Source organism: Mytilus californianus, unplaced genomic scaffold (assembly GCF_021869535.1).
Source record: "Mytilus californianus isolate M0D057914Y unplaced genomic scaffold, xbMytCali1.0.p SCAF_10, whole genome shotgun sequence".
Taxonomy (NCBI): Eukaryota; Metazoa; Mollusca; class Bivalvia; order Mytilida; family Mytilidae; genus Mytilus; species Mytilus californianus.
In genome coordinates, this window is record NW_026262582.1 from 8173656 (window position 1) to 8199633 (window position 25978).

The 25978-nt window shown below is 32.0% G+C and overlaps 1 protein-coding gene across 1 annotated transcript in view; it reads right to left on the bottom strand.

The window, feature by feature from the left end:
- Positions 1 to 244: 244 nt before the first annotated feature.
- Positions 245 to 25978, bottom strand: part of LOC127717552 (uncharacterized) — an 89073-nt gene continuing 63339 nt past the window's right edge. The window contains exons 16-22 of the mRNA XM_052223235.1: positions 23788 to 23931; positions 21437 to 21514; positions 12102 to 12185; positions 10636 to 10800; positions 5185 to 5277; positions 2142 to 2210; positions 245 to 836 (exon numbers count right to left, since the gene is read on the bottom strand). Coding sequence (XP_052079195.1) covers positions 710 to 836; positions 2142 to 2210; positions 5185 to 5277; positions 10636 to 10800; positions 12102 to 12185; positions 21437 to 21514; positions 23788 to 23931 — 760 coding nt within the window. The 3' untranslated portion in view covers positions 245 to 709. The remainder of the gene's footprint in view (positions 837 to 2141; positions 2211 to 5184; positions 5278 to 10635; positions 10801 to 12101; positions 12186 to 21436; positions 21515 to 23787; positions 23932 to 25978) is intronic.

Here is a 25978-nt window from a genome sequence, read left to right on the forward strand (position 1 = left end):
AGGTTCCTTGTGTAAACTAAAATATTTCTAGAAAATGAAAATAATTGTTCCAAAGCTTTAGACAAGGGCATTAACATCACTTTGCATATCAGATTGCAAATCAATGTACTTTTCATCAGTATTATTACAGACGCATTACTTTATAAAAGTTAAAAATGATAATGACTACAATGCCGCAGATGACACAAAAGAAAGTTTTATTAAATAGGATAGCACATGTAATTTTGTAATGTACAATATCGCTGCAAATGCACATGTTCTATAGTTGGCATCTTTAAACTTAGAATGAATAAAATTAAGGTTTGCAATAAAAATTGAAAACTATTCGTCAGTTTTTTTTCGTTGATCCTTTGCAGATAATCACCATGTGACAATCTTCAATAACCTTGACTGCATGTCTTATTGACTAATTAGTAAACAAAAGTTTCTCGTCTCATTGTAAGTACCTACTTTTCTTTAATTGTGATAGCTTTGGTTTAATTGTTTGTTTTAAATATACCTCAGTTAGTTCTACAAATGTATTTTAAAAACAAAAAACAATGTGATAAGACAATACAAACAAATTTTGATTTAATCCCCCCTTTTCCCAATAAAAAAACAAACAACAAAACAAACAAACAAACAAACCAGAACAACTATAAACAAATATATTGTCTATTTAGAAGAAATGTTAAAAGTCTAAAATGCAATATACTTGTGGATGACTTATTCAAAGTAATGGTCCCTCGTCAATTGCTGGGTACTGACCATTACTACCATTCAAGCTTGATAATTGTTCTTCTGTGTTTTCATTAAATGATACCTTGCTGCTCACTATATTCACATTAAACACATTTCTGAAAAGAAATGGTTGTTGCGTTAATGTTAAAGTCGGAAAGTTTTTATTTCGTGATCGAACGCTTTGTATGTTTTTTGTGAGCAATCAATGGTTATTAATAATTTAAACAAAAACGAGGTTAGTTTTGTGCTATTGTGCACACACTATCATAAAAGTTCTTTTAAACATACAACAATCTTAGAAATATATGAACAAGTGGTAAACCTTACAGTTACTTAGCTTTTCAAGCAATTGAATAACACGACTTAGCTTGGTACCAATGACAGAGTAACTGCTGGATAAATTGAACATGAACTCTACATGTTATACTTCTTTATATAAGCAGTTAAACAAATGAAATGATGATTCTTTCCCTACGCTTTTAGTGTATCATTAGCATCTATATAGATTAGGAAGACTGATCAAGGTAACAAACAAAAGCTGATGTAAATGTTGAAATGCAAATGGAAAGGAACCGGGTTCGTCGCCATGGTTACCAATGCCTTTCTAGATCACAGATTGTAGAGGGCGAAATATTCATTACATTAGAAAAATGCTTATAGTTGTTTTTTTGTTTTTTTTTTGGGTATAATAAACCCATCAAATATGGGTTGTATCTGATTACAACATATAGGAGCAAACGAATTCAAGCAAGGTCTTTGTGTAAATTGTAGTTGTGCTTCATGCCGATATGATGAATCAGCCTTTTATAATTGGTTTTAAATGATTGGTCTTATGTTGTACTGTTACATCTCTGTTCAATCATTGTATGTCCAGATTTGTGGAAAGGTAAATAGTGTGCAAACTTGTTCGTCCACCCTACACACTCACGTCATTCATCTTGTGTCTGTCTTTGCATGTCACTAGTTATGTTTGTAGGTATCTGCCTTCTTAATTATTTGTTTGATTATTGCATGTATTGTTTCAGCTTATAACTGGAGTTTGATTTTCTGGGTTTTTTTCAACATTTTTTTTGCTGAAGCCTTTTGTGTCTTATTGTTGATGCTGTAGAGGGACATAAGATAACTTTCATGATAAACTACACACTAGATAGTTTTCCGAACAAAATTTATTTACAAATGAATGTTGTCCAACTGACATATGCTATACCGATTACAAGTTGTTTTAACATCAGAAGTTCATTATACAACCTTTTTATCTACAATACAAAGGCAATCATAAAATGTCCTAAATAGTTTAAAATATAAACAAGAATAAAATGAGATGCGGGGTTCAGCCAGAAATGCAGCTACACAAATAAGCCTAAGATATATAATCTTATTAGTCTAATGTAGATTTATAATATTTTATAACAAAGTCTCACGTGGTTTTATTCATTCTGTTATGACAAGTTGTCGTTGATCGGCTCTCCGTTAATGCGTCATCATAGTATCTGAAATATTAAGTTACCCTAACAGTATACCGCCATCTTGAATTGTACTAAAAACAAAACACAATCCGTCTAGTTCTTTTCATAAATCTTCAAATTTTGAGACAGAATGAAAATGTATATGTTAAACTGTTTAATAAAATTAAAATAAATAAAAAAATTAGGTGTTTCATTGCATTATTTAGACTGTGTTAACAATTACCATGATTACCAAATATTTGTTTTTTTTTCGATTTAAAATTTCAACTTAGTCACATAAGGGTTGATAACTCTAACAACAGAAATTGTATAAAGGAATTATAATGAAATTTTGATTTTCTGCTTGTAGCAATAATACAAGCTCGGTAACGCCATTTTTCTTTTTTAATTTCTAAACATAATAAAGCACATTGCAAAACGGACCTTCCAATTTTTACTTCAAAATTCTATCTCATAGATTTCTTTCCATTTACAAAAAAGTGTATTTTCATTAATAATCAATGCCAAATTTGGCAATTTTGAAAAACATGTCGCTTGAAAAATAGCACGAGGACTTTTATTTTAATTCATATTTGAAAAAAAGTAATATCTACATTTTGGCAAAGTATAAGAATATTCTAATTGAGGACATATCAAGTGATGAAACACCGTAACATCATCTTATTAATATCATCTCTGTCAAAAAATCAAATTTTGGTGAATAAATGATTTTAACATGTTTAAAAACGATTTTCTCTCCCATTTCTCTTAAAATGATATTCTTCAGTAATTATGGATTGTTTTGTCATCAAATGTAATCGGACATTAAAATAAGGCCACATGTTCTGAAGGATCTGCAAACTTTTCGCAGATCCAATGTTTGCTCCGTTGTGGGGTTCATGGTCTCAAAGCCTTAGTTCCTTATAAAATGTTATGATAACAGTTAATTTATTTGTTTGTTTTGGTCACGGTCTTGTCATTTTTACAATCAACGGTTCGTAATTCTGTCGTTTGGAAAGAAGTTTCTCGTTTTTTATATAGATTAAATCGTTGATATTCCTGTTTGAATGGTTTTACACTTGTCATTTTTGGGGCCCTTTATAGCTTGCTGCTTGGTGTGAGCCTAGACTCCGTGTTGAAGGCCGTACTTTGACCTATAATGGTTACTTTTACAACTTGTGACTTGGATGGAGAGTTGTCTCATTGGCACTCATACTACATCTTCTTATATCTATGACAAATAAAACACTTTTTTTTTGTTTAAAGTACCAGTCTCTGTAAGAATCCGGCAATTTTGAAAAAAAATCAAAACATGGCTGAAAACAAACCCCGACCTAACCATCATATTTTTAAGTTACAATTCTATTTGTTTCGTGTTTATCTGTCTCAGGAAAGAGGAGGAAGATATCAAAGGGAAAGTTAAATTTAAAAGTCGAAAACCAGCTTGCAATGCAACGGAAAGAAACGAAAAACGAAACAGGCAAATAGCAGTCAACAAAACACAACATCAAAACTAAAACTGAACAATGCAAATCCTACCAAAACAGGATGTAATCTCAGGTGCTCAGTTATGGTGAGCGTATTCTGTCAACATGTTGCATCAGTAGTATTACTCATGCAAGTTAGTACAAACCTGTTGATAAGTCTAATATTGGTAGATCACATTTGAGGACAAAAGAACGGGGTTGTGGTACGCGACAATTGGAACATATACGTCGTCATCTGTGACATTACATATTCCATAAACCAACTCGTGATGGCGTCTTGATTTACTTTTTTCTAAATTTGTTTTCTTGCGAGGTTAGCTAATTTAGAATTGTTGTAAAACTATTTTTTTATATGTCTTTCACCTTATTGTCTATCTTTTTTATGTTCTTATAATCATACTTTTATCACTGCTTATTGATTTGATATTGAGGCAACATGATATAAAAATATTAATTAAATAATTCTAACAAATACAAATTCAACCAGTGAATTAAAATCATAGGTTAAAATGAAGCAGCCTTCGTGGTTAAAATTCAAGACTTTCGTTTCAATGTCTACGGTTTCATGCAGCATTTCCAGCTATCGAAAGAAAATCGTCCATATGCACAGTTATTGTAATTGTTTCGAAATTAAAAGTCATATTATTGCACACATAGAAGTAAAATCAACCGGATCATCTATATAGTTCCATAAAATTTCTTTACCTTCAAAAAAATAACTGTACAATTTACAAAAAGTAAGAAATTTAATGTTAAGTCTACGTTTTCTAATTAGATACACTTAACAATGAAAATAACGCACTACATCATACCATATATAGTAATTTTGCAATTTCTTGTTTTTGCTACAAATTTGTAGATATCTGTTATATTCAAAACACAACCTTGACATTACTGCAGATTTTACAGATAAATTATCATTTAGTGGCGACAACGTCAATTTAAAATTGATCATTATATAAGAACTTGATTAAGAAACAAACTGCAATGTCATGTTCATGGTTTCATGCGACAAGATACAACCGACTTTAGTTCTCAAAATATAAAAAAAAAAAAAAAAAAACAGGCGACATACTTTTTTCGTTTGTGTTAAACATTTCTTTTTTGGAAATGTCGAAAATTACACTTTAGTCTAATGAACATTTGCACATGATTTAGTTTAGATGACGCCAGTGACGTTTCTTTATAGAATCATTTCAAATACTTTTCAAAAAGTTATTTGCAATACAAATTTTGACTTAAAAGAAGTTATTGGAGTTGGTGCGTCTCTTCAGTTACTGAGTGTGTTTCCTGGAAACTAATCTTGTAATTTTTACCAAATATTTCATTTGAAGTCAGCATGTAGCTGTTAATTTCTTTTCTAACAATTACATAGTTTCGCAGAAAATATTGTGCATAGGTGTAAAATAATGTACTGTATTGGATATGACTAAGAGTTTGTAGAAGGGAAGAACATACATGGAATTATGAGCTTTTTAGTATGAATTATTTCGTATCGATAGTTGTTTGCTGCTATTTAATACAATACTTACTTCTGGCAAGAACTGTTGGTTGTATTATCTTCCATGTCTGTATTTTCATCTGATGGGATACCATTGTCACATGTAGAATATGTTTTCTCGAATCTATTAAAGTATAGTTATGGTTATTGTAGTTTACAGTATAGATTTGTATGTCAGATTATTATCAGTTGATAAATACGGCTCATATTTATATATATATTTTTCTAATATATTTCGGGCTCAAAATCTTTTCAATCAAAAGCTCTTCAAAGTTCAGATGAAGAATATTTTTAAGTCAATTATATCATTGATGGAAATAAATGAGTAAATAAAATTGTATCACAACTTATTATCTTTATATTATTATTAACTTTTGTTATGAAAAATGAATATTGAGCTTGGGTAATAAAAACAGTTCTAAAAATGTGTGTATCAGTTGATTCGAGCCCCATTGATGAGCATTTTATAGATGAAACGCGCGAATTGCATTTTATCCTGGTATCTTTGATGTGTTTATTTACAACCACTGGGTCAATGCCACTGCTGATGGATGATCTCTCCCCGATGGTAGCACCAGCCTCGTACACAACACTTCTGTGTTGACATACATTATCATTGATAAGATCATAATCATAAATTAAACGTCAACTGTCAACTAAACTTTGAATTGTTCGAAATACTAAGGATTGTTTTATACAAGGAATATATTATCTTAGCTTTATTTTGCATTACCTTTCGGAATTTTGGAATCTCAAATTGAATGCTTTTTAACTTCGTTCTTTATTTGGCCTATTTATTTTATTTATTTGACCGACACTGATGAGTCGTAAGAAGCAAAACGCGATTTGACTTAAAAAACTTCAAACCTGGTATTTATGATAAGTTTATTTACAACCACTGGGTCGATGACACTGCTGGTGGATGTTTCCTTCCCGCAGGTATCACCCGTCCAGTAAATAACACATATGTGTTGATCTAAATTATTATTAAGTCAGATATTATCGTAATTATAAATTAACTACCAACAAAAGTTTAATTTCTTTGAAATACTAAGGATTTTCTACAACATGAATACATTACTTTGAATTAGCTGTATTTTTCAAAACCTTTCGGAATTGTTCGTCCTCAATGCTCTGCAACTTCGTACTTTTAAATCTATTTTATTTGAGCGTCTCTGATGAGTCTTGTATAGACAATACGCGCGTCTGGCGTACACAATTTAAATGGTATTTATGATAAGTTTATTTTATACATACAAGTAAACACGTCACCTGAGAATATAATTTTGACTTTCAACCCTTAGCCGTGGTATAACGGCATATTCTACAACAGATCTGGATCTGTCTACGATACAGATAAGTACCGATTTTTGTACCAATTTTCATTGTAAAATCAAGGAATTTGTATATGATTATTATAATAACCCTAAATTATACATTTGAATTATCTGTTAATTTTTTCTGAGATTTAAGCATCTACTTTTAACGAAAAAATATTATATATTGTAGAAACTATATTCGTGATTTCTTAATCTTCAGTAGGGTAAGACTCTTTGGCACATTTACATATATTCTATCCTGTTAAATATATCATTTTTGTGCCGGCAATACGACAAATCAGTGCAGAGTTTTACACTAAATGATGATATAATTGTGCATTTAAAAATCCACAATCCTACATTCACTTATAAAAACAAAATAAAAACCGGTACCTCTTATATTGCTGTTTTTGATATCAAATCTTGAAAGGGTTGCATCAAGTTTTCTCCAGTTATCGAACGAAATCAACATAACCGACAATTCTGAAAACTATTAAGGACCATTACTCTTGAATGGTATAAAAATCGTCATTTTCGAACTCAATCTTTATTTTGTTTTCCGTGAACGATTTGTTAAAAAAAATATAAAGTATTAAAGGCAAGGACTAGTAAGCCTAATCATGTTCAATGCTCAAAGTTATGTTAGCATGTACCGATATTGTCATAGACTAAGCATAAGACACACCCATTATCAAGGTCATCACACATGGTTGCACTCAACAAATACAAAACTTCTAACTATTACATTTTTGATTTGCAAGTTCAAAAATGGAGCAATTAGGGAAGCGAAATTGGAAAAATTCAATAATATTTTGTTTCAAATAAATGTAGAGTTATTGTAAATTTTGACTATGGTTAATATAATATGTGACCAGCTTTAGAAGGAGGTACATGAAGGAGCAATAGGTTATTTGTACGAAAAAAAAACATTTATGAAGGTCTCTGTTTGGTATTTCCTTCACTTCTACATGTTAGCCTATACCGATATTTTGATAGACCAAGCATAACACACACCAAACGCCAAACGCGCGTATTGTTGTCCGCATAAACGTTGTGTGTGAATTATAAAGTATTTACAGTTACTTGACATTCACCTTATCATTCAGTTACCATATCATAAAACGATTTTTAAAAGTTTCAACTACCGTTCGCATATTTTAAAATAAATCATTGAAAACAATTTTTTTTTCAAATACAACAAAACTGTATGTTAAATTGTGTTCTTAGTAAAACACTTTAATATATTATGTTCTTATTTTGCCCAAATATTGTGTATCTAATCTATTCAGACGAAGCAACACTGCTTATTTCTGACATATGTACATATATCTGATTATTTATAACAGCAATATTCATTATGAATTAATGAAAACAAAATCATATTGAGGTTCTCCAACTGATCTTTTTTTCAATATAAAGTAAAACTATTGGCATACACGGCTAATGCAGACAAACCTTTAGCAGCTGTAGCCTAATATCGTTGCCTCAGTTAAGTTGACCAAGGTGGTTTTAATTGGCTATCTTTTTAAGTTAACTTTCCTTCAAATAGTTCTTTAAGTGCTCAAGTACTTTTGTTTTTAAAATCTACGTTTATGAATTTAGAATTCAATAAAATTAAGTTCAAACTTCATTATGCGGTTTTGGACCAGTGGTCAATGCATTGGTACTGCCAGGATTGTCTAGCTAACGGGGCCTCAGTATTCTAAGTAGTCGAACTTCTGTATCACAAGCTTGTCAACATCGAGGTTGTGAGTTCGAATCCCGCACGTGACAGGTGCGCTCAACTCCAATATGAATTGACTAAGATTGTCAGTTTTCCTACCGAAAGTCGGTAATTCTTTACTGGCACTCTGGCTCCCTCCATCAATAAAAACTGAGGTCCACGAAATAGGTCAATATCGTTTTAAGTGGCGTTAAACACCTATCAATCAATCAATCAATCTTAAACTAACCTGGTCAAAATTACAGTAAATGCCTTTTAATGACGAATTCACCCTTTTGTCGTGTTTGCTAATTATTCTAAAAATGATTATTGAAAAATAGAAATTTAAAAAGCAAAGGTGAACAGCAAGAAAAGAACTACAAATAAGTTGAATCACAAAAGGCGTTAGTGGACTCTTTATAGACATTAATAACCTTAAAGTGTACCACGAAACCTCTTTCTAAATTATTAACATCAATTTTATCAGCAATAAAAGCCGGGCTTAAAAGTTATTGTGAAACTACATATTCTAGAGGTGGCGTGAATCAGATGTGGATACAAATAATTCCAAAGATCTTTTAGAGTACATGCAATCTAAGACTCTTTCATCTTGCAATAGTATTAAAACATTTGACTTTTCTACACTTTACACTTTACACAAGTATTCCCCATTCCAAACTAATAGACAAATTGAAAGAGTTTGTTTCATTAAAAAGAATGACCAATGTACATACAAATATCTTGTTTTAGGGAGGGATAAATCCTACTTTGTAAAAATTCACTCTGATTCTAACAAAAAATTCTCTGAAACTGACATTATAAAAATGCTTGATTTCTTTATTGAAAACATATTTGATACGTTTGGAGGACGTGTTTTTCAACAAACAATCGGCATTTCTATGGGAACCCACTGTGCCCCTCTTCTTGCCGACCTGTTTCTTTATTCATATGAGGCTGACTTCATACAGGAACTTCTTAGGAAGAAAGAAAATAAGTTAGCAATATCTTTTAACTTTACTTTCCGCTACATAGATGATGTTCTCTTACTAAATAATTCAAAATTTGGTGACTATGTTGAACGCATCTATCCGATCGAACTTGAGATAAAGGATACAACAGACACAGTTAACTCTGCCTCATATTTTGTCTTGCATCTAGAAATTGACAATGACGGTCGGTTGAAAACAAAACTTGATGACAAAAGAGATGAAATCAGATTCCTTATGGTGAACTTTCCATTTTTATGTAGCAACATTCCAGCAGCGCCTGCATACGGAGTATATATCTCCCAGTTGATACGATACTCCAGGGCTTGTATTTCCTATCATGATTTCCTTGATAGAGGGTTGTTGCTCACAAGGAAGCTATTAAACCAAGAGTTCCAAGTGGTGAAGTTGAAATCATCCCTTCGAACATGTCACCGACTCCATCACGAGATGGTTAACCGTTACGGAATATCCGTTTCACAGATGATAGCGGATATGTTCCTTATGTCGTAACTACAATCCTGTCCCCTTTTTCCGAATGTGACCTACCGAATAAGACTTATTATCGGGTTTTTACTAACATGAGCAACACGACGGGTGCCACATGTGGAGCAGGATCTGCTTACCCTTCCGGAGCACCTGTGATCACCCCCCCATTTTTTGGTGGGGTTCGTGTTGCTGAGTCTTTAGTTTTCTATGTTGTGTTTTGTGTACTATTGTTTGTCTGTTTGTCTTTTTCTTTTTTAGCCATGGCTTTGTCAGTTTAATTTCGGCTTATGAGTTTGAATGTCCCTTTGGTATCTTTCGCCTCAATTCTAAATGACGATGTCTACCAACTGTATGTGCGAATGCTGACTGATGATTATTTAGAAACCTTAATAGATGGAGAGGAACTTAAAATTGCAAAATAGATCAGCAACACCAAATAAAAGAAAAAAAAAACACTCACACAACTACAATAAACACACAAGAACCTGTTTGCCATCATCGAGGAAATAAATTACGGACAATATATGATTTATTATTCTTTTTCGCAATCTCTTGGTGGAGCTAAAATCTTTAATACTAGTACTAAAATAGTTATCTTGGTGAAAAGATCGTTAAGTTTGAATGAAAAATTTGCTCCTATGACTTCCTGGTAAGCAAACTGTTTCACCTTGACCAATTCTCCGACGTTGTTCTTAGTATGTCTTTTCCTTGTTTAAAGAAATATTAGTCACCCCTTTCTTTAAGAATTCCACTACACTGTCTGACCTCGTAATATAGAACCCCTTCTGTATTGAAAAGTATCATTACATCTGCTTTGTTCTGATTATATTCCTACGATTGTATTGCCACTAAACGGAACGGTCGTCTATAATTCTCAATTTTAAGCCTGCTGTCTTTCATAGAATTTTTTAACGATTTATTATACTAATAAATCATGTGTGTAAATCTAAAATTCATAAAACAAAAGTATTTTGTTACTTCTTTACCTTTTCGTTAAAACCTTGATGCACCCTTTTTTATCTTTAGCAGATGCGAAGTTTTTCATTATTTTATTCGTTTCTTTTGCTAACGTGTTTTCCTTAGCTGCTGTTTCTTCTAATTTCTGCCTGAAAATGTTTTTGTCGATTACAGAGCCTAACTTTTCAAAAGATCTACAACAAAGAAAACGTATTAATAAAACATTAACATATCACATCATACTACAAATTCAAATTTTGAGGAGTTATAGGTCATAGTTTCAACTGAATAACCAGGGATAGTGCCATACAAATATAGCTCTAATTAAGGTTGCTAAAGATTTTCTTTTAGTGTTCTAATGAGATCAGGCGAATGTTTTAAGGAGTACATAAAATTGAAGCCAATCTGTTAAGTATTCGCTTCATTTATAAAAAAAACAAACTTGCAGCGATCAAAATATTGATTTGTGTCCGTACGGGGTTGAAAAAACACAGTAAACCATCAGTCAGTTTTTTGGTTTTTCCAAATCCCTGTTTGTAGTGAAAGTTTATAAGTCACTTCATATGAACGATTTCATTCTGAGTGAATGTTGGAGTTAAATTGAAAAATTTTCAGTAACTGAAGTCGACAATAAGGTATAAAATTGGAAATCTGAAAATCTGAACATTCCTGATATCTATGATGAGTTTATTTATATATATATATATATATATATATCAATAAATCAGAAAGGTAAACTTAACATGTTAAAGATCAGGCTTTTGCTTTTTTCTTTGAACATGTTCTATGTGACATATGCTTTACATGAATACAAAAACAAGTCGACCAATAGATGTGCATACTAATTTTCTTTCAGAAAACCGAATGTCTGTTGAACGTTGAAATATCAATAGAAAAATATCAGGAGTCAGTCAAAAGGTCAAGCATTTGAATGATATAATCCTAAGTGTATTTGTTGTTGTAATCAGTGCTGTTCTTCACAAAGTAGTATTTATTATAACCAAAGTAAGGAATTTGTGTCTACGATTTTCATTGATTAATGATACAATGTAATTTATCTTACAATTGAGCATGGAGAATATTTGTGTAAAGGAAATTCAAAAGTTTTGATAATAATGAAAACTGTTAAGATTGTGATTTTACTTTTTTGAGTAGATCTTTCGAATTTTCAAGATTCCCCATCTGATCGACACCACTAGCTGAATACATCTCATCGCAATATCAATATTTTTGGAGGCCATCTTTTACTTCAAAAGGAATTGTGAAAAGAACAGTTGAAAAGATGTTAAGCCAAACATATAGACGACCCGCCTATGCATCTCTCTTTAAAAGGAATTTTGTGAAGCTTATGTTACCAGTATAAAGACCACAGATTTTGATCGTCATGATTGGCAGGAAATAGATATTCGATAAATAAGACCAAATAAATATAATAATATAATATAATGACACTTTAATAAACATAACACAATATGGATTAATGAATGGAACTCACATTTCAGAGCTATTGTGTATATTTTGGAGTATCAAGCAGAGTTCAAAACACTCATTCTGCACTGCCGTATACTGCATTTCTAACCTAGTTTGAAATAAATGTAATCCTTTAGTCTGGGAGAAAGTTTGATTTATTTAATAGTTATTGTAAACAACTTCCAGTCGCTGCGAATACTGTTAGATCGGCACATTCTGACTTTCATTTGTCGTTATGTCAGTTGTATTTTTTTTGTAATAATCTGTTAAATCAGGTCATTTCCAACTAATTTTTACAATGTATTCTCATGTTGTGCTATTACACAACTCGGTAAGTTTAGTGGGAATGTTTAATGTTTGTAACCTTGCTTAACCCTGTCACATTCTTTTTGCGACCGTCCAAGTCTTTAGCCTATAGTTAAGTGATTGGTGTCTGTCATATTTGTTTGGTTTTTTTTTTCTTTTATTTGTTTTGCTGTAAACTTGGGCATTAGTTTTTTTCGTTTGAATGATTTCATATTTTGTCTTATTGTCACCTTTAAGGCTGACTCTAAAGTATGATTTTTTCTCTTTGTCGAAGGCCGTACGGTGATCTATAGTTGATAACATCCTCGCCATTTTGACTCTGCTGTAAATATGTCTCCTTGACAACCATATCAAATGTCCTTATTCTTGTATGAAGTTTCAAAAGGTCAAAGAACAGATTAGTTATGTCGAATTAAAAAAAAATTGATTATTATTAACTTGTATATATTAAATAATTTTACTTTCTGTCTGAAACGATTTTTGTATTTCATCTTGACAAAGTGTTGAAATATGATTTCTCTAATTATTTGGCAATTTAACCTTTTCTGAGTCCATTGATTAAATCGACGTGTGGTACCCGATGATCTCAGTGAAGATTGGTAAAGTTTAAAGGTCATAACCTTTGGCAGCTCTAAGGATAAATCAAATGTGCTTACACCTATTAGAGAAATTGACAATTTTATAAAAACTTTAATTGCGGGGAAATAGTTCTACCTCCATAAATTATTGTTCGAGTTGTTTACTTCTACATATGAATATATCTTTCATTAAATTCAATGTTCTTGAATAAAAGTTGTTATCTTTTATTAATGTTTGCCTGTTCATAAATGAAGGGTTTGTGCATCAATTAGGTATATGACGTAAAAATGTGAAGTCAATCGATGGGGGTTTTATGTTTATCAATTATGAAAATGTATTTGATAATCGTTAGAGAGACAGATTCATACTTAGTAACGTGTGGAGTATTGGATTTTTTCCAATTTCGATAGTTTGATTATCGAATTTTTAAGTCCTCGTCGATTGGATAAGTCTGATAATCCACTGGTACAAATCTAAGAATCTATATATATCTTGAAAGTTATTTCATTTTCTGGTAGTCAGTAAAGTTGTATAATGCATGCGTTTGACATTTCAATTAATTATGTTCTAAGCGATTAGGTGAAGTTTAGCATATATGTTGTAGCGCTTTATTAAGTAATATTTGCAATAAAATCCAGAGTAAATATATTGCCACTTTATTTGCATGTAATTGAACTGTCGTATGCAAATTTTGAGGAATTTACCAATTTCAATTCAGCTGAGACTATTTTTCAAATCATGGATCTTTTGAGATTATCTTATACACGTTTGGTTACAAATTGAAATATTGAAGTATAATCTTGACCATATGCGAATAATAATTTGATATAATTTTGGATTTTAACGAGGGTAATCTATGTACTAGTGGTAAAATTTTAAGGCAGGGATTTCGTTACTTCAAATTACTTAAAACCTCTACTAAGTTCTTCCATAGATACAAAGATTTGGTTTGGATTTTTTGGCTGTTCATGTAGAAAACTTATTTCAAACGGAATAGCACATCCTACTTTTTACGATGACGTTGTTTACCGAGATCGGAAATTTATATACGACCCGGGTAAACTTATCGATCCTTTAAATAAACTTATTCTAAAAAGTTACCAATTCAACACATCTTTGATTAGTGGTTTTATTTGTATAAATATTGATTTTGTTATCAGTTAATTAAAACCATACTAAAGAGTATTCTTATACACATATGCACATTCACGGTTTTACAATCTGTCGATACATATATACGTTGGCATTGCACGAAGTCATGTTTTTTTTTCTTGACTGTTAATGACGTCTTTATACTAAATCCATTGGATGTTGGATATTTACTGATTGATATTTTAGTTTAGAGACATGACATTTTTTTTGTTTTATTGTAAATTGGCTTTGAAATAGCTGTCAGTAATTTCGATTACTCTCAGATCTGTACTTTGTGTCTTTTTATTGTAGGGGATGTATAAATTTCCTGCCTCGTCTGATTAGTGTTTTTGTTAGTTATTTTTCGGCTTTGAATCGATCTAATGAGTTCAGCCCTTTCAACTAATATTATGGAACTCCAAAACAGATTTATTATGCTAATTTTCATTATATGATGTGCATTCACCTTTATGTGATGTGCACTTTTCATTATATGATGTGCAAACAGCTTTATATGATGTGCAAACATACTTATATGATATACAAATATGCTTATATGATGTGCAAACATACGTATATGATGTGCAAATATACTTTTATAATGTGCAAACATACTTATATGATGTGCAAACATACTTATATGATATACAAATATACTTATATGATGTGCAAATATACTAAATATGATGTGCAAATGTACTTATATGATGTGCAAATGTACTTATATGATGTGCATAGATCCTTATATGATGTGCATAAATCCTTATATGATGTGCAAATATACTTATATGATGTGCACATATTCTTATATGATGTGCATTTTCCCAAATATTATGTGCAAACATCTTTATATGATGTGGTTGTATCATTATATAATGTGGTTGTATCATTATATAATGTGCTTGTAACATTATATGATGTGGTTCGGTTTGCTTCATTATATGATGTCAAAACGTCCTTATGTGATGTGCTTTCGTCGTTGTTATGGTCAATGAACGAGATTACGATGAGAAGGATTACTGTCTACGTCATAACTGATTCCGATCTGCTTCTCCGGAATTACTATAAACCCGGCTCAAATCTGTAGCTATCGTTTGGAAAATGGTTGAGATTTTAAAAGAGATAAACCTTGGCACGTTGGTAACTATTTTTAAAGATGCAAAAATCACATCTAATATTGTTGGAAAATTGTCAAAAAATTAATAGCAAAGTTTAGGTTTAATCGATGGGTGTACAATAATGAAAATACGGTTAAAGTTATTAAATTATGGGTCCTCGACTGTGAATTGAGCACCTGGAGATATTTGATAAACCAGAGGATATTCTGTCTTTCTTTTCTTTTTTTTTAATGCCAGTCCACAGTTTCTGATTTAGCAGCTCCGGCCTCGTATCAGCTTCCGAAAGTGCATTTTATAGAAAAAATGAGACAGAGCCATTTAATAAAAAAATCAACGTTTCAAACATTTCCGAGGAAGATTTAGATCCATTAAAACAGGAGCTAGTTGAATTATTGGGGTTCTTAAATATGCTTAATCTAACCGTGTTATTAAATTTTTGATTTTGGGCCCTGTTTTCAAATTGTTCCAAAAATTGAGGTCCAAAGGGTCTAAATTAAACTTTGTTTGATTTCAACAAAAAATGAATTCTTGGGGTTCTTTGATATGCTGAATCTAACCATATAGATTTGGATATTGGACCATATAATAGGTAATTGTCTTATTTCAATTTTTTAAGGTCTTAAACAACATTCATTCTGTGTCAGAAACCTATGGTTTGTCAACTATTTAATCATAATCCAAATTCAGAGCTGTTTCAAGCTTAAATGGTGTGTCCATACTTGCCCCAACTGTTCATGGTTCGACCCAGACTCTACACCCCCCTACAGTTAAAGAAAAAGTTTTCACTCGAAAGACATAGATTTTTTGTTCGCCTCGCTCCGCTCGCTTCAATTGTTCAGAACTAAATCCTAAGTTTCAACATGTTCTTCCAGCAGAATATTTTTCATCTGAAGCTAAAATTGAACGAAGGTATGGTAAATAACAATGAGACCATAACCGTCATATCCAAATTAAGTTCCTTGAAGTCGCAAACAACTTCCACACTTGAAGTTCTAGATCCACTACTGTCGCAATATTTGATACCTATAGTAGCAATAGAAATTTAATGCATTTTTTGGTTATTATAAATGTGTGTGTGGGAGAGGGGTATATGTTTATGTCTATGGAAAGGGGGTCTTGAATTTATTTCCCTTCTTTAAGGTGGGGACTTGAAAACATAATTGAGAAATTTCATTTTTCCTCCCACGTCCATCCCCTCCAAATGAAAAAGTCATTCATGTTTGAATACTTATTTGTAAATCTGTTCTTGCCAACCATTTTGCAAGGACATGTTTCTCTATAAATAAGTTATCAGGCAATGAAACAACAACACTCATAAGAGCCCAAATTGCCCAATTCAGACTGTTTTCCTTGCACCTTGTTTTTTTTTTATCTATTGTAGTTTTCAAGATAAACGCAAAATAATAAAAGCCGCCGTCGCAAACTGAATCTCCCCGAACTTAACCTTTATCGAAAAAAAATATTTCAAGGGTTCACAATTTTAGAATGCTTGGAGGGACAAATATTTACAAAACATTATTTTTTACTTGAACAAATGTGTTAAAATTTAGAATAAGATACTCGAGTGTTTATCCAAAAGCAATATGAAAGAGGTAGGGCTGACTATTTGGACATTGCCCTAGATCGTGTATTGCTCACCATTCCAACGGTTTACAGTTTCTACCCAAAAATTGTTATTTAAAGCCAATGACTCCTACAAGGATTCATCGCCGGAATAAATTTGTTGGTTATAGAAAGTTCATGTGCGCATTATTTTAATAAAAAAGTGTTTTTATATTACATTTCTCGTTGTTTTTCAATGGAAACTATGTGCCACTGTGACCAGTATCGGCAACCTATCAATAGTAAATGATAATCGTTGAAACGGATCTATTCATCATTAATCATATAGAGTTTCCAAACATATAGCTTTGCAGTTTCAGTGAAGAGGATTTTTAAAAATGACCTGTCAAATTCAAAGATTGACTCTGGTGGTATTATTTTTTTACCAATCGGAACTAAATGAAGGTATTTTGTATAGGACTTTCAATACATTATTCTTACAAAGATTTATTAAAATCAGCTGAGTGGTTTCAGAGAAGAAGGTGAAAATGTCAAATTTTACGAACGACGTATGCTTTATAATGACGAGAATAGCTCACATGGCCTTACATGCCTGTATGACAACTAGAGACCCTACAGAGCCTGTGTCGCTCACCTAGGTATATGTACATATTCAAAACTGCATGGACTTTATCCAACAATTAAGACAAAAATAGCATTCATGACAAAAATCGCTTTTTTTATTGATCTTGTATTGCTGATAATTTTATCTGTTTAGTTTCTCTCTATCCTCTTTAGTTTTTGCTCAAAACACAAAAAAATAAAGAGGGTTATAAGAATAAATCTCATTTAAGGGCTTCTTCTTCCGAATACGGGAGTGGACTCCTAGGTAGGAATGTAAAACTTCCCGGAACTTGTGTGCTATGTACATAGAGACTTAATTAAAATAATAATAATCAGAAAAGGACAATCACTCCTATGAATGTATGAAGCGTGACAGTCTTCTAACTTTATCGGCAAAATTTGACTTGTTTGTTGATCTTGCCTAGATGATCATTTTTGTTATTTTTGCTTATTTAAGTTTCTATCCATCTATTATTCATCTATCATTGTCTATTATAATTTTTATCATATAAGGCAAAATGCAAAACAAAATTGGTAAACATCGTCATTAAAGGTTAATAACTCCAATAAAGAGTCGTCGGAAATTTCCTCCATATTATCTTAAATGTAGATCCTTTCTAGTTGATCATTTTTGCTGATTTAAGTTTCTATCTATCTATATAATTTTGAAGATATTAGGCAAAAAATCGGTAAAAATCGTCATCAAAGGGCAATAAATCTAATAAGGTGTCAACTGATGATTTCAACCATACAAAACTTATTCGTAGATCTTGTCTATCTGATCATTTTTGCAACTTAATGTTCCTTTTTATCTATTATAGTTTTCAAGATAACAGGAAAAAATTAAAACACAAATCATAAAATTTGTCAATTAAGGGTAATAACTCCTATAAGAAGTCGCCTGACAGCTTTGACGCCATTAACAATTGGTAGAGCTCAACATTCCAAACATTTCTGCTCTGTCACATATTCTCTATTTATAAAAGAGAGGCGAAAAGATTCAAACTCATAAGTTGAAAATACACTGACAACGCCATGGCTAAAAAAGAAAAAGACAAACAGACAAACAATAGTACACAAAACAAAACATAGAAAACTAAAGACTGAGCAACACGAATCTCACCCAAAATTGGGGGTGATCTTAGGTGCTCTAGAAGGGAGAGAAGATCCTGCTCCACATGTGGCACCCGTCGTGTTGCTCATGCTAGTACAAACCCAGTAATAAGTCTAATTCGGTAGGTCATATGACGGTTTTCAAAATAGTAGACAAAACTTGTATTTTACCCCTATATCCTTTTTTAGCTATGTCGGCCTTCTTAGTCGGCAGACGGGGTCATTGGACACATTTTAAACAAGATACCCAATGATAATTGTGGCCAAATTTAGTTAAATTTGGTCCAGTAGTTTCAGAGGAGAAGATTTTTATAAAAGTTAACAGACGACGACGACCACTACGACGGACAACGGACGACGACGACGGAAGCCGGACGCCGGACCCCGGACGCCGGACGCCGGCCACCGAGTAATGTGAAAAGCTCACTTGGCCCTGTTGGCCAGGTGAGCTAATAACAGTTTCTGCTGGAAAACTGGACTTTATTTAAAAAAAGATATTTTAACATCCTAAATCCTCAAGCTTTAATGATTAAGGAGGCCTGTTGGTCTTGAGATGTACAGTCCAGCGCTGGAGATGTAAAGGGAATTTATATCTACTGTGCTGGACATTATATCTACAGCGCTTGGCTTTAAATCTATAGCGAATGATTTTACTTATGCAGCGCTCACTTTAAAAAAAAAACACAACTCTCTATTTGTATGAGACCAACAGGCCTCTGTAAACAATGTTTTTTTGTTTGTTATGTTCATTTAGACACCAATCGTCCAAGCTTTGCTTACAAGGATCCGAAAACGCTCCATTTTATTTTTTGTTGGGGGCCTCGGTGGCCGAATGGTCTAAGTACTTACTACTGTAATCACTAGCCAGTAAACACTGAGGTTGTGAGTGCGAACCCCGCTCGTGCGGGTGCACTCGACGTAAATCTTGATTGACTAGGATTATCAGTTGTCCTGGAGGTCGAAGGTCGGTGGTTTTCTCCGGGCACTCCGGCTTCCTCCACCAATAAAAACTGGCCGCCACGAAATAGCCAAAAAGCGGTGCTTAAAAGTGGCGTAAAAACACCAAAAATCAATCAAATCTATTTTCTGTTTAAACACCGTTTGTGATTCTCTGGTTTTGTCGGATTGATACACACCTTCAAACATTTATAGGCTAAAATTTCATTGGCTGATGTAATAATTACCAGAACAGAAAGTAAAATGTAGTGGTGTCAGATCCTTGTAACCAAAGCTTAGACACAGGATCTGTATCTTAATCAGATTGGTTAGGCACCGAATATTCATCTTTTGTGGGTGATGGTTCTCTCCGGGCACTACGGCTTCCTCCATCAATATAAACTGACCGCCACAAAAAAGTTCGATAGTGTTGAAAGTGGTGTTAAACACAAATCAACCAATCAATCAATCAATCATACATATCAGTATAATTATGCATGAGTAGAATTGTATAGCTATTGTTATGAAACACTTTTAAAAATGACTGTGATTAAATTGGTGTCTTTTTGCCAAAAAAAAATGATTTATCATATTATCTCCGCAGCAGGGAAATTCTTCAAATAATTTTTTAATTGATTTAAAGCTTCCTCCGAAATGATTGACTCGTGGATTTTTGATAAATTACACTGTCTCATTTTTTCTATAAAATGCACTTTGGAAGCCGATACGAGGCTAGAGCTGCTAAATCAGAAACAGTAAACTGGCATTAAAAAAAAATGCAGAATATCCTCTGGTTTATCGATCATTTGATCTCCAGGTGCTCAGTACACAGTCGAGGACCCATAATTTAATAACTTTAATAGTATGTTCATTATTGTAGACCCATCAATTAAACCTAAACTTTGCAATTCATATTTTGACAATTTTCCAACATCAGATGTGATTTTTTCATCTTTTAACGAGTTACCAACGTGCCAAGGTTTATCTCTTAAAATTACAACCATTTTCCAAACGATAGCTACAGATTTGAGCCGGGTTTATAGTAATTCCAGAGAAGCAGATCAGAATCAGTTATGACGTAGACAGTAATCGTTCTAATCGTGATCATGTTCATTGACCATAACAACGATGAAAGCACATCATATAATTTAAAAGACGTTTTGACATCATATAATGAAGTAAACCGAACCACATCGTGTAATGTTAAAAGCACATTATATAATGACGCAACCACACCATATAAAGATGTTTGCACAAAGTATAAGGGAAATTGCACATCAAATAAGGATATTTGCACATCATATAAATATATTTGCACAGCAAAAAAGGATTTTTGCATTTCATGTAAGTACATTTGCACATCATATAAGTATATTTGCACATCATTTAAAGATATTTGCACACCATATAAGTATGTTTTCACATCATATAAGTATTTTTGCACATCATATAAGTATATTTGCATATCATATAAGTATATTTGCACATCACATAAGTATGTTTTCACATCATATAATGACAAGTGCACATGATATAAAGGTAAATGCACATCATATAATAAAAATGGGCATGATAAGACAGCTTTGGCGTTCCATATAATATTAATAATTTGTTCTTATGTTGTACTGTAGCACCACTGTCCCAGGTTAAACCAAGCCGCTTTTTTTTTGCCTGTCCCAAGTCAGGAGCTGTAGTTCAGTGGATGTCGTTGCTTCATGTCTGCCATTTTTGTTTTTTAGTAAATTATTTTGTTATAAATTAGGCTGAGAGTTTCCTTAATTGAATTGTTTCATATATTTTATTCGGGACCCTTTATACTCGACTATACGGTATGGAGTTTTCATTGTTGAAGGCCGTATTACTTATATTCATTTGAACTTTGGCGGATCGTTAGTTCTTTGGCAATCATACTACATCTCCTTCTTCATATATAGGAATAAAAAGGGAAAAAGATATAAAATGAAATTAAAATCAAAAGACAATATGATCTTCTTTTTTACAAATTTCTTACCGTTTCATTGCTGACTCGTGTTCAGGTCTTTCCTTTTCAAGTGAATTGTACAGCAATTCCACTTTGTCGTCTTTTAATCTGTATTGTTTAATAAAAGTAAATGAGACATTTGCAATTTTAAAACTTAATTCCAATTATATGCACTATGTATTGCAAAATTGGAACCTGAACTAGTTCTTATCATACCTTTTTTTAAATGCGTGTACCAATAATAAAACGGTTTCAACAGCTTGCATAGCTTATCATTGAAGTCAATACGCAGTTCAGTTTTCAGTATTTAGTAATTGCTTCATCGTTTATGAAATATTTAGATATATATATATCTTCAATTCTTAATCTCAGTACAGATTGAGTAATAGTGTATCACTGAACAAAAGATGTTTAAATCGAATGCACCAATAGACATGATTGATGTCAATTTACAAATAAGGAGATAATGCTACAATTACAAATGAGACAACTATCCGACAAATACCAAATGAAGAAGATTAAGCAACTATGTGTCTTTCTATTGCATTCAATAATGAGGAAACCCATAATGTATAATAAGCTATAAAAAGCCCCAAAATGACTTAATGTAAACCAATTCAAACGAAAAAAATATATAATAGACAGCGATCAATGACACCCTCGGAATTACAGGCTTCTGAATTGTGACAGGAACATACCGAATGTGGCGGGGTTAAAGATGCTTTCGAGCACCTAGCCCTTGATTTAACTCGGACAAGTTGTGTAACAGCATGAAATAAGAGGAAATTATAAAAATCGATTGAAAAAGGCTTTACCCGATCATCAGATCTACACAATGAAAAAAGTACCGATCTAACAGTATTTGTAATTACAAAAGGTTAGTTCAAAGCTTGTTACAACTAATAAAAAAATCATGTTTCTCAGACATCATTCAATCAGTACACATATAGCGGATTAAGTGTAAAAACGTCATAAACAGTATGAGGAAAACATGACCTTGTGCACTGACTAACTAAAAGTATCGACAGGATGTCGGACCTGTGTATTCGTAACTGTATAAGAAAATGGATGGTTGCATGAATGGGTGGAATACATGAGAGATGAGGTATTTTTAGATAGACAAAAAAATAATCTTTAATTATTTCCAATTTTTTTTTATATCTATGGCAAAGACAGAACAATGTTTTTATAAAATTATATATCTGGTTGGTTCTCGTGTTTATTTTTACTAATGCATCCTTATCAACAATAATTATTCAACACAGCCGATATAAATCAATCGTATGCTATATTTGTACTATTGCAAATGAAATGGAGAACACTATTATTATCAAGTTTTAACTACATGTTAATACTTCGAAATGATAAAACTGTCTTGCACTTTCTTTTGCATTACTTTAACTCTCCGCAAATATACAGTGCGCATCATTATAAGATTAACATTCATTGAATATATTTATAGCAGACCACACCACGCTTAGGTTATACTTCTAAAACAATAGTCTTAGTTTATATCTTCATATATGCACACACGCTGATTCGATAAAATTGCGGGTGGACATTTCGTTCCTCAGGGTTTCAGCAGCCTAACAGTTACACTACGATACTAAACTGTAAAGCAGGTATCTGGTGTTTATCCGGAACATCAATGAATCGAGAAGTTTAGTTTTTCCTACCCAATCTTTAATGGCTTTTTTCAGATTTGACATAATTTTTAGAAAGTTTTGATTTGTAATGCTCATCAAGGCATTTATCAGTCGATTTGGCCTTCTGACTATTTATTGAGCGTCTCTCAAATAACCAGTGTTGACGCCTGGCGACCACCATTAAAAGTCTGAAATTTTTTTATGACTATTAGCATCCAAATAGTTAACACGACTGTGCCTTTATTTAAACTCATTATGGAAACTAGGCTTATAATTTAGTACACTATACGCGTTTCGTTTGTATGAAACTCGTCAGTGACTTTAAATGTCTTGGATAGAAAATCGATAGTGTTTCGAATAATTTGATATTCTATATAATATAAATTTACAGAAAATCAATGTCTAACAAAGGTCAATAATTTGTCCTGTCAACACGGAAAAATAAAGGCGGAAGATAGCAATAGGACATTTAAAACTTATAAGTCGGAGAAAACCTGGAACGCCATTTGCTAAAGACGTATAACGACTAAATAACGAACTAGTTTGAAATAACAATAAAAAAACAGACTTGCTGATATCATCGAGGACACAATGTCCATCAGCAGTAACATCGACCCAACGGTTGGATTGCTATGAAATAAGATATACACTTTACTTTAATGCATTGAAAAGATCCTAAAAAATCAAGTGAAAATAAAATCCATCTTTTTTTACCAAACATTTGAAAAAATTCACCTCAGCTGCTTTTCAAATTCTGTCTTTTCCTCGTTAAACTTTTCCAGTTTTAGCATATGATTCCTGTTTTCGTCTCTCAGATCCTCAATTGTGTTTTCAAGCTCTTTTATATTTCTTTCAGTTTCCAGAACTTTTGGGATACACCTAAAATTACAAATAGAAAACAGAAATTTGACGTACAGAAAATAACCATTCTCTCCTCAGAATTTGATTAGTAACACGACACAGTGAATGTTTTACCATATTTTACTATATGAAATTCACGAACACAAGCTATGTGAGGACGGTATGAATTTGCATTTAATTTAGCTATATCGTCAAAACAATTTCGTAAGGACGAAATTAGCACGGCAACTTTGTAAGAGTGAGATATTCAAAAAGTCTTGCAGTTTAAAACATTATCCATATGATGATATAGATTATGTAGTGAAAGTCATGATCACTTGATATGGAATCCATGCTATGATTTAGAAATGTAGTAATGTTGACAATATCAATAAAACTTTGAATCCCTTTTCAATGGGACCACAATGTCATAATTACTTGTCTCTGAAAGCTGAATGAAAATAACATCTATAGATATTTTTGTTATTATTCATCTTATTTTTTCGTAAAATAATCAAGAATTTTCTAAATATACTGCCGACATTTACCGAAAGGAACTTACTTTAAATAAATTAAATATAAACAGTAATAACTGTCCTTTCCTAGATTTAGATATTTCAGATTTACACGGAAAACTCTACACTAAAATTTACGACAAAAGGGACGTTCCCTTTTGTTAGATGTCCTTTTGTGGACGGTGATGCTCCATTTGCACCACTTATGTATAACAACTTGTTCGCTATGCCAATGTATGTTGTGACGTTTTGGATTTCAATGAACGTAATCTATGTATTACTGGTAAATTATTAAGTCAGGGATTTCGGTACCACAAATTACTTAAAACCTTTTCTAAATTCTTCCATAGATACACAGATTTGATTTGGAAGTTTGGATGTTCCTGTAGAAAACATATTTTAAATGGCATAGTACATTCTTATTTTTATAGAGATGTTGTTTACCGAGCTCGGAAATTAAGATACACTCCGGGAAAACTTATCGATCCTTTAATAAACCTATTCTAAAAGGAAACCATTTCAACACTGTAATTAGGTCTTTTTAAATATTGTTTTTATTGGTATTTATCATGTTTATATTGGTTTTGTTATCAGTAAATTAAAATCAAAGTAAATATTATTTATTATATACATATGCACATCCTGATATTTTATTAACGATAATACTGTAAACCAATTTATTTTCGCGGATACTTTATTTCGCGTTGAGCTCGTTCTAGTCGACATCGTGGCGAATTTCTAATTTCCTTGCTGTTTTCCTATAATGGAAGATACAAATTTTAACACCTTCGCGTCGATTGATATTCGTGTTATTTTCATTCTCGCTAAATTTGTGAAAATAAACACAACTTTGTTTGTTTACAGTAATTAAAACCAGTTTGGCATTCGATTTAAGTACGCGACTTTTGTAGTAGAAAAATAAAGCAGAATAAATACAACAAATCGTAAATCTTCTTTAATATGAAAAATCGCTGCAAAGTCAGCTAATGGACTTAACGCAGAGAACAACAAATATCAGCAAAAATTTTTTTTTAAAAACTCATCGAAGATACCAGACTTATAATTTTGGACACCAGGCGTGCGGTGAATACTTGAAACTGAAATTAAAAAAGCGAATGAGGTTTAACTACTTGAATACGTAAGGAGTTTTATGTCCAAAAAGATTACAAATATATTGATGTCAACTTTGTTTTAAGGAGGTGAGGTAAAAAATGAACATCAATGTAGCGGTAACATGTCAATTATTAGGTTCTTGAAAATTAAATATTCTTATACGGTTTCTTACTTCGAACAGGCCCTAAGTTCATTACAACGACTAGTATATGATAGTTTTACATGTAAAATCTTTTTTTCTGTCGTCGATAAATTTATGCATTTAAACAACGAACACTGCATAATGCAGTTGAAGCTTCAATTTCTAATTGTATATGATAATTCTTTATATTTTCACTTTTCATTAAGTGAATTTTTATTTATTTGTGTATAAATATTTCTAATTTCTTTTCATCATTGAGTTTATGTAAATAAAGTCTTTTAATTATATCATTGTGTATATCTAAATAACAAATCAA